The 15,425-nt window shown below is 40.8% G+C and overlaps 1 protein-coding gene across 2 annotated transcripts in view; it reads left to right on the forward strand.

The window, feature by feature from the left end:
* The window catches only part of NELL2 (neural EGFL like 2), a 1,100,394-nt gene extending 1,093,383 nt beyond the window's left edge, over positions 1 to 7,011 (forward strand). For both annotated transcript variants that reach the window (XM_069228823.1, XM_069228824.1), the window contains one exon: positions 6,257 to 7,011. In XM_069228823.1, the coding sequence (XP_069084924.1) occupies positions 6,257 to 6,307 (51 nt within the window). In that variant the 3' untranslated portion in view covers positions 6,308 to 7,011. The remainder of the gene's footprint in view (positions 1 to 6,256) is intronic.
* Positions 7,012 to 15,425: the final 8,414 nt, after the last annotated feature.

Raw genomic sequence — 15,425 nt, forward strand, 5'->3', positions numbered from 1 at the left:
AGTAAATTAAATAGTCCAATTGGGTATGATCCAATGTTACCATGTTTAAGGAGAGAGAGCATATGCACTTTAGCACTGGTTAGCAGTGGTAAAGTGCACAGAGTCTACAAACCAGCAAAAACAGTGTTCAAAAAGTGGAGGGAGGCATGCAAAAAGTTAGTGGTGGCCACCCTAAGGCTGTCAGGTCTAACACTCCTCCTCCTGTGTGCAGTGACTAGAACCGTGCTACAGTCACGCCACCACCACCACCCTGTGCAAAGGTTTTCCTGCTAGGCACTGAGTTTCAAATTGTTATCCTTAGAATGCTACTTCTTCTTACATTTAGGAAGCTATGGCACAAATGTCCCCCCCTGCAGGAAGCTCTCCTGGGTCACCCTTTTGGGTTACATGACCATCTTGGGCATTTCGGATTGGCCCCTTTCACGTTCAATAGTGTCTTACAGCAATCTGCCCCTATAGCAGCGGCTTCTGCTGACCTCTACCATCTCCTACCGGATCTGCCAGAGCAGCAAAGTGACAGGGAGCAAATTTCAGCCATATAGCTAGAACTAGCCCCCGGAAAAAAGTACTCTAGGAGCTGGAGAAAAAATAGACTGCAGGGTCTTTTTGATGCTTTACAAGAAGCAGGTGTAAGGCATGTTTTAAACAGAGTAACTTCAGGTACTGCCAAACAGGGAAATAAGACACCAGTGTGGCAGCATCTTGACCAGCAAGACGGTGAATATCAGCAAGGTTACAGTGCTTGTGGCTCTCTCTAACAGGCGGGTGGGCACAAGCACAGACTCGCAGCACATTGCATCACGAGGAAGTCTAGTAAAAATAAAAAATGCATGCATCATTGTATATAAAATTCATGAGCATGTATTGTTGTAATTAGGTAAGAATGTGTTTTAAAATCATACTTTTGTGATAGGGATATGTAATTAGCCTGCCTTGAAGGATTGTGAGTAAAGTGCTAATTAGTAGAAAGTCTTAACAATTGAGGATGGCTCACCAAGGTGATAATGGCAAGGTGATAATGTCAAAGCCATTGTTCTTCAAGGGGTGTAGGAATCTCATCTGCTTCAACTCCAGTACTAGTTACACCCTTCCCCACCCATCTCGCTGTAACTGGCAAAGGCCCTTTCTATATTTATAGTTGGAGAGGGAAGCAAATAGAAAGAGAGAATCCTTTGAGCCAGAAGAAAAGCCCTTTGCCATCTTGAAAATCACTGTGAACTCCTCTAGTGTGTTGTGTATTTCTTCCAGACATGGGACCAAAAGGCTGTTGATGTGATACACGGTGTTTCATCTACTTAGAAGGATTTCCTGAGGGTTGCAGCCAGCCTTCCTGGGCTTAAAAGACTGCCTCAAGACTTTGCCCACCACTTCATGACTTGTAAGAGCTTCCTGGCCCACCGCTGCCTAGGCTCACACCTAGGCCTAATTGTCCTTTGTTACCCTAGACAGTCCAGAGCCAAACCCAAGAAAGGGGGAAGGTTAGACAAAGGAGAAATCTCCACCCACAGGCTGGCACTGGGGATACAAATTCAGAAACTCTCATCAGAACTCTCCTGGACCAGGGGAAGAATCAGAAGTATTACCCTGTTGTCTGAAGAACAGAGACTGGTTCTGCTGGCCTTGAAACCAGGCTCCCAAAAAAAGAGTCAGTTGGCTGACATCCTTTTTGCGCTACAGGAACACTACAAGCACCCAGAGGCCTTCCTGCAACTGCCAAGCTGATCAGCACCAAATTGAGCTGATTGACCCCTGCCCCTGCTGCTGATCTCTGCTGGAGTGAGTCCTGATTCCCAGACTATTGGCTGGCATCAGTGTGCACCCCTTCTGAACTGAAGGTAAAAATCCAGATGTTTTGGGCTTGGCACAACAGTGAAGTGGACTCTTTGCACCAATGTGTATCTCCAGCTATGACTGCTCTTTATGTCAGCTACGAAGGTATGTGTCAGCAGCAACAGCCCTCATTGACTGCCAACCCTCCAGCACCTACCAGCTCCTTATACTACACGCCTTTCTACAATGCCTGACCTGCTCTTTGACCCAACAATGATCTCCTCCTGGCCCCCACCAACGCGAGCCTTCACCTGCAGCGTCTCAATTGGGATTGGATTCAAGAAAGTAGACTCTTTACTGGGGCAAACCTGGTCCCGGTATCCAACCCACACTCCATTATGGTCAGCCTGAACTTGTGACTTTACCCCGCTGCAGCACCACTAGCGCAAGCGCAAGTGGCTCCTTGTGCTTTTTTGTGCTATTTTTACCTGAAACTTTACAAATTCATAACTCTGGTCCTACTGATTGGATTGCTATTATTTTGGTGTCATTTTATTTATTAAATTAACACAATTTCTTCTAAATTGGCTTGAGATTTTTCTTGTGTTGTGTTTATTACTGTTACAGTGCTGCACAAATACCTGACTGCTTTTGTACCAACATACCAAAGGATTAAGAAAAGATTAATTTAGTGACTTTTGTAGTTCACCCTGACAAAGACTGTGTTCATTATATGAGTGGGGCTTCTATCCTTCACAATAAATAACCTAATTTCTTACAACTTCCGTCTAGTTAGTACATCCTGCGGCCAATCCTTCAGTAACCAATATTGGTCCTTTCCTGCTGTGTGATTTTGAGCATTCTTGCTTCTACTTATTTGCCTTTTTTCTTCTATTGCTTTGTTAACTTCTTACTACCTAAAAAGTTAATGAATGACTGGACACTATTCCCAGCTACTGCCTGTACCATTTTGTTACCCATGCTGAGAGGCTCAGGTGCCATGTGATCTGTGACAGCATAATTGACTGTCTAACAATAAGAGCCATTCATGCAGGATTATAAGAATCTTTTCAAATAATATAAGACTGATTATCTTGAGAGTGAATATCCTGAACCATCCAACTATACCAAACATACTGGTGCATGAACTTTGTCACCCCACTCACATGACTACTTTTCTTCATGCTTCTTGTGCCTTTTGTTCAGAGACCTCCTGAATAATAAAGTACCAAAAGTTTGGTGAAAACTCCCTTATTATTGTCACTGCTCTCACTGATGTTTTACTACCCACCTACATACAACAGATTCACTTGGCTCCAACCTCTATCTTGCCATACCTTACTCTCCTGCTTTCCACTAAAGTCAGTTGTTGTGAGGCATGCTAGCTGGATAATTTTTTTAAACTTGTTGAGCTGTGATTCTTCTTGCCTTGGAATCTGCAGTGGCAACATCTAATATTCTGAATTCACCCTTTGATTCTACTGTAATTCCACTGTACATATGGACAGCAAAAGTATCACCTATGTGCAAAAACATTTGTTCGTTTTAACAATCAAGTCTATTTCACACCAATTTCACAATAGCCTATTGTGGCTAAACTGTCCAAATGGTGACACAAGTGGCTTCAGGGCCAACATTAAATTGACAGTCTTGAGCATTAGATGTTTCAAAACAACAGAGTAAGTACTGGCTGTTTTACGTATTGATCTGGAGTTGGACTTTTTTGCTTATGCAGGGTCATCTCCAATCTTTTTGCCTCCTGCCTCTTATTTTTTCTGACCTGTTGCTATTGTCTTTTGAACTCTGAGCACTTTACCACTGCTAACCAGTGCTAAAGTGCATATGCTCTCTGTGTAAATTGTATGTAATTGGTTTATCCATGATTGGCATATTTGATTTACTAGTAAGTCCCTAGTAAAGTGCACTAGAGGTGCCGGGGCCTGTAAATCAAATGCTACTAGTGGGCCTGCAGCACTGGTTGTGCCACCCACATAAGTAGCTCTGTAATCATGTCTCAGACCTGCCATTGCAGTGTCTGTGTTTGCAGTTGCCAGGCCTACACCTTCCCTTTTCTTACATGTAAAGCACCCCTAAGGAAGGCCCTAGGTAGGCCCAAGGGCAGGGTGTAGTGTTTGGTTAAGGTAGGGCATATAGTAATGTGTTTTATATGTCCTGACAGGGAAATATTGCTAAATTTGTTTTTTACTGTTGCAAGGCCTGTCCCTCTCATAGGTTAACATGGGGACTACCTTTAAATCTGATTAAAGTGGATGGACATGTGGAGTTTGGGGTCTCTGAGCTCACAATTTAAAAATACATCTTTTAGTAAAGTTGATTTTAAGATTTGAAAATGCCACTTTTAGAAAGTGAGCATTTTCTTGCTTATACCATTTCTGTGACTCTGCCTGTTTGTGGATTCCCTGTCTGGGTCAGTTTGACAGTTGGGCTAGTTGCACCTCACACTAGACAGTGACACAAAGGTGGCTGGGGTGTAGTCTGCATTTCCTGATGAGCTATCTGTTCTAGGAGGGAGGAGAGGAGTGGTCACTTACACCTGAAAGGGCTGTGGCTGTCCTCACACAATGCCGTCTCTGACCCCCTGGTGAGTGTCTGGGGCCTGGCCTGGGAAAAGCAGGATTTCACATTCAAAAGAGACTTTACTTTAGTAGGCCTACTTCAAAGGAGAAATTGGGTATGAGAAGGGCACCCAAAACCACAGACTTTAGATCACTTCTGGAAACAAGAGGAACCTCTGCCTGGAGAAGAGCTGAATAGCTGAGGAAGAAGAGTTGCCCTGCCTGTGACTGTGCTTTGTGGAGCTATCCTGCAGTTGCTGCTTCTGCCAGAGTAAGAGGGCAAAGACTGGACTTTGTGTGCCTTCCATCTTGTGAAGAAATCTCCAAGGGCTTGATTTAAAGCTTGCCTCCTGTTGTTTGAAGTCGCAGGGACAGCAAAGACTTATCTCTGCCAGCACCTGGAGTCTCTGGAGAGACTTCTGTTCTGACAAGTGGTGCCCTATCCAGTCCCTGGGCCCTTGAAAGGAAAGCTGGTGGAAATCCAAGGAAATCAACTTCGGGTGACTTCGGACTGACGCCGCTGCTGAATCCGGTGACGCCGCCAGCACCCGACTCCGTGAACTTCGCTGGAATGCGACGACCTTCGCAGGCCCGACGCTGCTGCAGCCCCGCTGAAGTCCGCGACTCCGTGGAAGTCGCCACACCACGTCGTGACCGACGCTGCTCGAAGTGCGCGGATTCAACGTTTCGCACAGATGCCGCGATCAACGACTTCGCGCATCGACTTGTTTTCACTCTTCACCAAAGGTACTGAACTTGGGGTCTATGCGGCTCCGTGTCCGGCACCGCTGGTGTCGGCTTGTTGGGAACGACTCCGTCACGACGCCGTGTTAACACCTCATCAAAGCATTTTGTGTTTCTAAGCGCTATTTTTTAGTTTAATCTTTAAAAATTCATAACTTGACTTGTGTATGTCGGACTTTCGTCGCTTTGGTCTTGTTTTGTTTAGATAAATATTTTCTATTTATCTAAACTGGTGTTGTGTCATTTTGTAGTGTTTTCATTAAGTTACTGAGTGTGTTGGTACAAATACTTTACACGCCTACTGCTCTGCCAAGCTACCAAGGGGTTAAGCTGAGGTTAGCTGAGGGTGATTCTCTTACACCCTGACTAGAGTGAGGGTCCTTGATTGAACAGGGGGTAACCTGACTGTCAACCAAAGACCCCATTTCTAATATCTGGCATGACAGAACATTCTCATGGTGCAAACACCTTGCATTGCTAGACCTCTCGAAATCTTTGGATATCATCGATCATTACATTTTTATCACCAGTATTGATCATCAATAATATTTTGATAATCAATATCATAAAACTTTGATCATCGATTATAACATTTTGATAAATTGGCTTGCTTCTGTTAGGGATATTGGAGCAGTAGTCCCCTAGCTCTGACCATTTGTGTGAGACTATAATCAGATATTTTCTCTTCCTCCTTTCTCTTCTGGATTTCGAGAGACCTGGACTGCAACTGGCTACTGTTCATAATGCACATCTAGATACAATCAGTATATGCACTATTCCAGTTTTAAGTGAAAGTAGTAAACTAATAACTCCTGGATCCTACTGCAGATGGACCAGTTTGCAATGGCCTCTGTGCCCCAGTTTAGGGAGCAGATGAGTGTGAAATACTTCAGGTTTAACAGTAAGAAACTGTGAATATAGTGATCAAAGGAAGGAAGGACCTCTGAGATTACTTGGTATGGCCTTCTACCGCAAAATTCCCTTTTCTATTTCTTGTGTGAAGAACTTGGTTTCTCAGTGAATAGAGTGCATTATCACCAGAAACACCAAATATCATTGTTAAGACAGCCTGTTGTCCGCCTCCACATGAAGCGATCTACTTGTATGTCCAGATGCAATACATTTATTTAAAGTTTATTTATAAATGTTTTTTTTTTCTATTACAGAATGGCCACGTTTGTTGTACCGTGGATCCTCAGTGCCTTCAGGAAATGTGAAACTCAAATCAAAACCCCTGGGAAATTTCAGGATGAAGAATGTTCCTTTACACCAAATATAAATCCATTAAGTCAACTTGAAAATAAATGAGATAATTGATGTCATATTGAATAAAAGAACTGGTATTACAAAGAAATATTTGAATAAGCCAGGTTTTGCTGAAACGTATAATGATTATGGAAAATCACGGGAAAAATATACACTGTAGCTAAACTGATGCTTAACATCGTGGGTATTTGTGTCTTATCACCCACAGGCTATTGCATTTGTAAAAGAGACAAATAATTTTGCAATCAATGAGTTAAAAGTTCAAAGACTAATGGACATTAAGAGTATTTACGATTCTTAAATCTAGAGCTCTGTTAAGCTCATATATTTTTATTTGACAATGCTGTTGAACCAACAGGTTTTCAGTTTTTATTGCCAGTGAACAATAGGATACATTTCAGCGAATGGAGTATGCCATTGGCAAAAAAATGCATCAACAGATATTCATGTGCTGTGTACACTACAGGTATCTGAGAGAAAGATACCATTTATTGTAAACAAGGAAATGTATGTACAGGCATGGCTTATATTGTTTCCCTTCTTAATAATATGTCCCCAATATTTGGTTTAACTGCACTTATTATTTCTTGGTTGGATAAGTTTTAGTATGAGCTTGTTTCTGTGAAAATACTAAATAAACATTTCTCTTACCTTACTATTTCTTGGACATGTTGCATATCATTCTTAAATAAGAAATTGAAGAGCAGTTCTGGGGTGTCATTCAATGGCAAAGTAAAGTTGTCAATCATAGTCAAATTACAGTAGCAGATGGGAGCGCAAAACATAAATGCTTTATGGTGACAGGCCTGTACATTTTTCATTGTCTTTTTATACTCTCAAAGGCAAATGCCAATGACATCCTTCCCTACAAATATTTAGCATACAAATCTAATTTCTGTGTATAATGCTGCAATATGCAGATATTATGAATGTTTAAGTTGAATACGCATTTTTTTAAAAGAATTGTATTTGTTAATTAAATGTCCTACGTACTTCTGATTCACATATGGCCAATGTTTAATGCTCACTTGTGTACGATTTGGACCACCAGAAACGTGAACAACACCAGTTAGCTAGCATACTTGTGCAGTGACATTACATACAACATTGATCCCAAAAGAAATGCTCCCTATGTTCTACAGATTCTACCTCCCAATTCTGTGTGTTTAGAATAGCCTGTGGATGGTATCTGCAAAAATTCAGGAATGAGCTCTTTGTTTATAGTTGAATTTGTCCATAATACATGGCACTTGAACTTAATAATTTTAGGATAAACCACATTGTTGGAAACAAAATCAATATACCTTAAAACCTAAAGTTTTGTGCCCCAGACATTCTGAATACTTTAGCATCTCAGTACTTTTTTTCAGCAAAAACAGGTCAAGCAAATCAACAGAATCAGTATGTAAATGGATTAACACATTCACTTCTGTATTCACTGATGAAGTGAATTATTTCTATGTAGTGGCTGATTGTTATGAGGCAGGTGCAGCTGTTTGTCTCCAGGGAACACAACCTCACCCAAATCCAAGTTCACTGGGTGCAGACTCGCAACAAGTAACTCCACTTGGATTCTATACAGAGATTCTTCCTGCTGCAGACAGGAGGAATTTCTGTGCAGAAGCAGGCCCAGCATCTGGACTTTACGGAAAGGGTGCAGTGATTCTGGGTCCCATTAGAGCCCATTCTAGACATTAATCTTTTAATTGTATCGCGTAGGAAGTGAAATATTGCATGGAAACCAAAAATTCTAAGCTTGTAATCCTATCCTCACTGCATAATGCAATATGTAGGCTGCATAGGCCATTCTAGAGGTAGGCCTTGAAAAACACCAGAAGCAACAGTGTGAAATAGACACAATAGCAACAGGAACATTTAACGTCAGGGTTGAGTTCTTCAAGGGACGTTAGGGACAAGCTTATGAGTGTGTGTGCTTCTACTGTGGTTAACAATAATCAAATCATAAAAACAAAGGGATCAGTCAGGCACATAAAAATAGAAGCCCTAAGGTTATCACAAAGAAATCCAAAATGTAGATCTAGATCAAGGTAGCAGATGAAGGAGCAATATTGCCTCAGAAAGAGTCTATGTTGCTGAAATTGATTGCCTGTGCACAAGGCTTGAAAGAAGGACAATTGTAACACTCTGGGTGGGTATACCAGTCATTGATGTGTGTATATTTGCGAGAACTTGGGGGAACTTAGTACATGACCATGATGGGTCACACATAATATTATAGTTGTAAAATAACCTCATTTTTAAATCCAGATACATTGTGGTGCCATGGTATCCTCTGAGCAATAGTTTGCTTAGATGGGTATTTTTGGGCAAGCATAGAGTGTATGAAAAAGGTAATAAAAAAGTAAGTTTGCAACACCAAGGTATGTTGGACATGGTATTAATGCCTTGTGGAACAATTTACTGTGGAAAGGGATGATGAACTGGTGAGAGAGGTGAGTCTGAATGAGAGTGTTGACTATGGAAAGTGTAGGGATAAGACACTTTTAGGATATTTGGCAATGTCTTACATAATTGTAAAGAGGTCTTCAATGAGCAATTGGGGCAATTGGAAGGCTTCAAGCACATATCAAGCTGAAGGAAGGTTCTTTACCAGTGAAATATAAGGTAAGGATATGCATGCTGAGTGTCAGTCAAGATTTAACACAGTATGTGGAGAACATGAGCAAGGAAAAAAATTATAGAACCAGTAGAATCATCACCCTGGGTTTCGCCGATAGGTGTCGTAAAAAATAGAGACTCGAATGAACTGAGAATGTACATTGACCTGGACAGTATAAACAGATAAATATGAGTAGATATACACCCTTTACCTGGAGCTGGGGATATGCTGGACACAGTCCACAGTGGGGTTTTGTTCTCCAGACTTGTTTTGAGATCTGATCATCATTAGGTACCATTAGCAGAGGAATCATGCTACTTTATGGCTTTCATAACACCTGGTCCCAGTTTCTGAAAGGTGTCACGCAGCGCAGTAGCCAAATATAGTTCCCTGCACTGTGTGACAAGGAGAGAGCAGGAGAGCCCCATATTCACGAAGAAATGACACTCTCCTCCCCTCTTCCTAGCACCAGCACTGATTTCAGCTGCTGTGCACCAGCACACACCTTAGCGCCATAGTGCTATGGTGTGTGCATGAGGTTAGAATAGGTTTTCTACAGGAAGGGCACCCTTCCTGTACAAAATAGTATGCCTAGACAAGTGGAACTGCTTTTCCTACTTTGTACGTATGCTGTCAGTGTAGCACACATGCAAAGTCAGAGAAGCAGGGAGAAAAAAAGACGTGTCTCCGTTTGACACCTGCTTTTCAGCTGCATTAATTTTTGGCTCTAAACCCTTTCTAGCGATTTTTCAGAATAGGGTTTAGTGCCAAAAAGCATTGGTGGTAGTACAGATACGCCCATCTACCACCCATGTAACGCCCCTTTGATGCAAAGTAATACAAAGCAGCATTTCACACTGCTTTGCTTTACTTTGCCACACAAACCAATGCAAGTGCGTTGGTTTGTGAGTCACAAAATAATTTAGTATCAGTTTAGCGTTACAGAAGTAACGCTAAGCCGGCGCTTAACCTTTGAGAATCTGGGCTCTGCTGGTATGTCTTGTTATGTAGACTACCTTACGGACTAGTGTTAACTGTGGCAATACATTTTATCAAATTAAGACACGCCTATTCAATGGTAAGAGAGGAATTATTATTTTCCAAGATGATATACCCATTTTTAGAAAGAATAGGACAGAACATGAATCCAGGGTGAGGAAAATCTTGCTAATCATGAAGAACAATGGCTTGAGTCTGAGGAGAGACAAATATATTTTTGCCACACAGTGTGTTGAGTATTAAGTGCATTTGTTGAAGTCGGAGAGCATTAAGTCCAAGGTTAGTTTGATCAAAGCTATTGAGATTGTGGTCCTTTTTTGAACTCTGCGATTATTACACCAAATATATGTTTTATTTGGCATATAAAATGGAACCCATGAGCAAATTAATTGAAAAGTGGGTTGCTGGTGGGCCAAAGAACAGGATCACTAAATCCGTAACATAAAAGAAGGATCATGTAAAGCACCCATTTTCAGCTGATTTGATCCAAACAAAAAAACTTTTAGAACTGTGGATGCAACTGATATGGGATTAGGAGCAGTGGTCACTCATAAAGATGGGATAGAGAGTCCACAGTGGCTTTTGCATTTAGGGTTCGGAATGATGTGTAAAAATAATATTATGTTAATGAAAAGGAACTGTTGGCATGTGCTTGTGCAATGAAGAGATTCAAATGTTTTGTGTAAGGAAGAAGGTTTACATTAAAAGTAGACTGCAAGCCTCTCCTATACATTTTAAATGACATAGACCTTAATATAGGGTCACTGTTAGGATTCTCAGACTATTCACAATATAATTAAAATATGATTTTAATGTTGAGTGTGTGCCAGGTAAAAGAATATAAGGGCAGGCTGAATGTCTAGGTTACCAGTCCTTGAATATATAGAGAAGAAGAAAAACATGGTGGAGGATTGGGAGACTTTTTGGCAAACACATCCAGTTACAGTTATTGTGCTATTAAATATGAATAATGGATTGAAGAGCTTAGAAGACACAATTTTAGAGAAAGTGGTGGAGTTCACTATTTCTGGTTGGGTTGGGGAAATAAATTGAGCAGACAAACTCTATTCCTTTGGTAACATGAGTTCTGTGCTGTCTGTAGAGAATGGATTGCTGTGCAGGGCAAAAAAGTTGGTGCCACCTTGCATCCTAGGAGGGAAGTTGCTGAGGTGGTAATTAAAGGTCCTTTAAGAATGTGAAGCTTTAAACGTAGGCCGAGAGAGACAGTTTGGTTTCTGGGCATGAACAGAGGGGTGGAAATTAAAGTAAGTCAGTGCATCGAATACGCATTGGAAAGAAAGGGATTAGTATGTCGGAGTCAACTGATGTTAAGTGTGGAAGTACTAAAGCAGCTGTGGAAAAAGCTTGCTATAAATTTCCCCGGAACATTTTAAGGATCTGAAGAGTCCTAAATCTGCTGTTGTTTTATTAGACTACTTTTCTAAATGTATAGATGTGGAATATGTGTAAGGAGCTACTACGTTAGCAGTGATAGCATTTTTTGAGAGGCTGATAGGAAGAGAGGGCCCACCTACAGTTTCGATCTCAATATGGTTCTATTCATGTCACAAGAGATGAAGCATGTTCTTCAAAAGGTGGGACTCAGCCCAAAACTTGTAGTTGATACCTTCACTAAGGGAAGACTTTAGCAGAAAGGGTCAACAGTTTAGTGGGCACTTATACCATACAAGCATGGCAAAATAAACTAAATATTTCTGATTTCTTCAGGGATATGTTGATGGTGTATCATAACACACCGCACTCTATCACGAAAGTCTCTCCTGTTACTGCACTGAGAGCTTTCCTGAGCTGGTACTGGTATGGATACATTTCCAATTTTATCAAAAAATATGTACAAAGTCCCATATTTATCAAGGTCTTACATTGACTTTTCGCCTCCCAAAGGGAAGCAAGTGAGACACAAAACATAAGCGAGATTTATCAAGCCACACAAGGGCTTCCTACGCATCCACCCATGGAATTTAGCTCATTCCCAGGCTTACCATTAGTGGTAGACCCAGGAATGTGTCAAAATGCCATGCCTTCCTAGGAGAGGGGTAACAAGATGAAATATCATTATTTACTCTTACTCTTCTTATGTTTTCTGCATTCTGCAGCACACACAGAAAGAGGAAAATGCGTCTCAGGATTGTATTTGTGCAGGAAGGACTCTCTCCCTGCACACAAATAATCCTGTTTACAACACAGGCACATGTGCAACAATGACACAAGTTTGCCAGCCAAATAATTACTAGCTTGCTTAATCAGCCTTCAAGTTTTATCACTTTGCAAGGACTACAGAATTATGTTATTTTTTTTTGCCACATGCTTGGGCTGCTATGTCATAGCAAGTATAACAAAAGGCTTTGATTTTGTCATGAACTACTTCAAAATATCCTATCCGCATTAGCTTAAATTTGCTCATACCGTCTTGAGTCTTTATTTCTGGGAATACTGTCTTTTTACCTGCTCTGTTCCATGCTAGCCTCATCTTTTATTAATACGTTTGTGACATCCTTACACATCAGCAATGCAACTTTCAACATTATTCCTTACTCATGTCTCTCTGAGTCCCCTGTTTGCGTCTCGAATAACACATACGTCATGAGAAAAAGAAAGTCTACGAGACTGCAGGTTAGGGCTTTTGATTAAGGTTCCTAGAAGAGTATTTTTAACATAAATGTTCTGTTCCATTATCATATTGCACGTTTCTGTTACGGACAACGTTTGCGTTGCCAAATGAAGGCGGGAAGTGTTGAGCCCATAAAGGCAAACGACTCACGCATCATAATTCCCAGCAGCATAAACTGTGTACCACACTCGCTTCATTAGTGGAAACGTAGTGGTCTTACAAGAGGAGAATTCAGTATGAATCTATTTATCTTTACTTTTTGTCTGTTGGATGGCTTATGCCACGTCTACAAAACAATAATTCAGCATTTTTGTTCCGCAGTTTTTCGAATTAATTTCAGTGACCACATTTATTTTGTGCATTTCCTGTAAAGTAAACAGCATACTGTAAGAGCGTGCTAATGTAAGCCGTAACGGATAGGTCAGAAATCAATTTTGTTTCTAAACTATTCTTTTACCAAGCTGTTTTTCTTTATCTATATTAAAAATGAATGCATACTTTTTCTCTAGGGGTTATTTGAAATGTGTGAAAATGAAAAATGTATGTGCAAATAATAATTCGTATTTTTAACAGTCTGCATCTCATTTTATTTATTGTTTCTACAAAAAATCTTACAATACTTCTGTGAATACATATTAAAAACATGAAATAATAAAATAACAACAATTAAAAATGACTCTGTGCTATGATCCGGATTAAGACCATAAACGGTAAAAACATTCCAAGCCCCATCTGAACAATTGCATCGATGTCTTCGTGGTCTTCCAGGCTGACAAATTGAAGATAAGGTGCAAGTGCATTGTAAATCATTAGGATCTGAGAGTCATGGCTTCCTTACAGATTGAGATGCCATAAATCCTAAGCAGAGACTGGAGTGTTTCGTTTACAAACATTAGATGTGTTTGTGCAGTACATTATAAAATGTGTGACAATTTCAATCCTGTCATCCATGTAGGTCATCCTTCTCTGTTTTTGGTGCCATTTTATAGTTTAGGCTTGGCAGGAAGCACCCTGTTGTATCCAAAAGAAGGGAAAAACAGAGAAGGAATATTCCTGAACACGAAGTTTATTTCCACATCAACACCAACGTCCTCACAGCTCCAGGTACAGCAACTGACTCAGGAGCCGATGAAGTCATCAGAACTCCACGCACCCAACATTCCATAAAGGTACACTGCCCACCCCCAACGACAAATTACAATTGCACATTTTAAAACACAACACTTCTTCCCCCTTAACAAACAGAACAAATACAAACACATATGCTACACATTCCCTTCTATGCTACAATAAAATATACAAAAGATACATTGGAAATGAAAAATCCCAATAAACATTCCAAACCTTCCATACATAGACTAAGAAATGAAAAACAAGTTATACATAGGCAATAACGGCAAGTTGTATATAAGCAATAAAGGCAATATCCCACTGCCTCCCTAAATACCTAGTACGTCACAAACTGATTTAAATATTTGGGTCTAACAGCATTTCTTTTGGGCCTACCCATCACACCCTCCAGATTAGCACCTTCCTCCAACCTTTCAACTTCACCCTCACCCATCACCCCCACAGTATTTCCTATGCCAAAATTTCCACGACCGTCATGCATGTTATTTTCTCTTATGTCTTCTCCTGACCCTCTTCCTAGATCACTAAATTGCCCAGAAAACACACATCCTCTTTCATGTGGAGAACTACCACACCCCACATTCTCACCTGATCCCCTACCTAAAGCACCGCCATCATAACCACTATCTTTCAACTCAACATCAGCCCAAACACCTGAATGTTTTACCCCAGGGGCTACATCTGTCACTTTCGCCACATTCCTCTTATTCCACCATTTGCCACCCTCAACCATAACAGAATGTTTGGATACTCTGACCACCTTGGCAGTGGGAAAAAAACTTGACAATCCCTTTCCCTTCCCCTGAGGTTTTTTTACTCTAACTACATCACCTATACCAAATTGAACCTCCTTAACTCTTTTCAGATCGTCATATCTCAATTTGCTCTTGACCTATTGCTTAATCACCTTGTCTTTCACCTGATTGATATCAGAAGCAACAACACCTCCTAAAGTTTCCTGTACAACCCACTCTGGAGACAGTTCATTGCAAGAATGTCTACCCTTCAAAAGTACAAAAGGAGCAACACCAGTAGAAGAATGTGGCGTGTTGTGATAACACCATATCCTTTCTGCCACCATCTCCTGTATACTCTTCCCTGACCTGATGGCCAATTGAATAGTTTCCTTGAGTAATCTATTTACTCTCTCAACAAGCCCATTACCCTGCGGACTATACAATGCAGTTGTAAGATGCTTAATATTAAGTCTTCTCAGAAATTCAACCATCTGGTGCGATACAAATTGCACCCCGTTATCTGTGACCAAAAACCTGGGAATACCTTCCCAATGAAAGATCTCTTTTAAAAATCCAATCACATTGGTGGTGTTAGGTTCTCTTAAAAACTTGTACGAAACCCATTTGGAATGATAATCTACTGCAACCAACACATATTTCTTCCCGTCATTATAACCCCCAACTGGACCAATGAAATCCAATCCCAATTTCTGCCAAGGTTTATCAGAAAACGGTACAGGACACAAAGGCACTTCTCTAGTATGCAAACCTTTATCCGCCCCCTTGCAAATGCTACAATTCTTAACTGCAAATTCCACCTCTGTGTCCATACCCGGCCACCAATAATATAAACGCAACCTCTTCCTTGTGCCAGTGATTCCAACATGCCCATCATGAGCCAGCTGTATCAACTTGTGCCTTAATTCATTAGGAGGTACCACACGTTCCCC

This window comes from Pleurodeles waltl, chromosome 4_1 (assembly GCF_031143425.1).
Source record: "Pleurodeles waltl isolate 20211129_DDA chromosome 4_1, aPleWal1.hap1.20221129, whole genome shotgun sequence".
Taxonomy (NCBI): Eukaryota; Metazoa; Chordata; class Amphibia; order Caudata; family Salamandridae; genus Pleurodeles; species Pleurodeles waltl.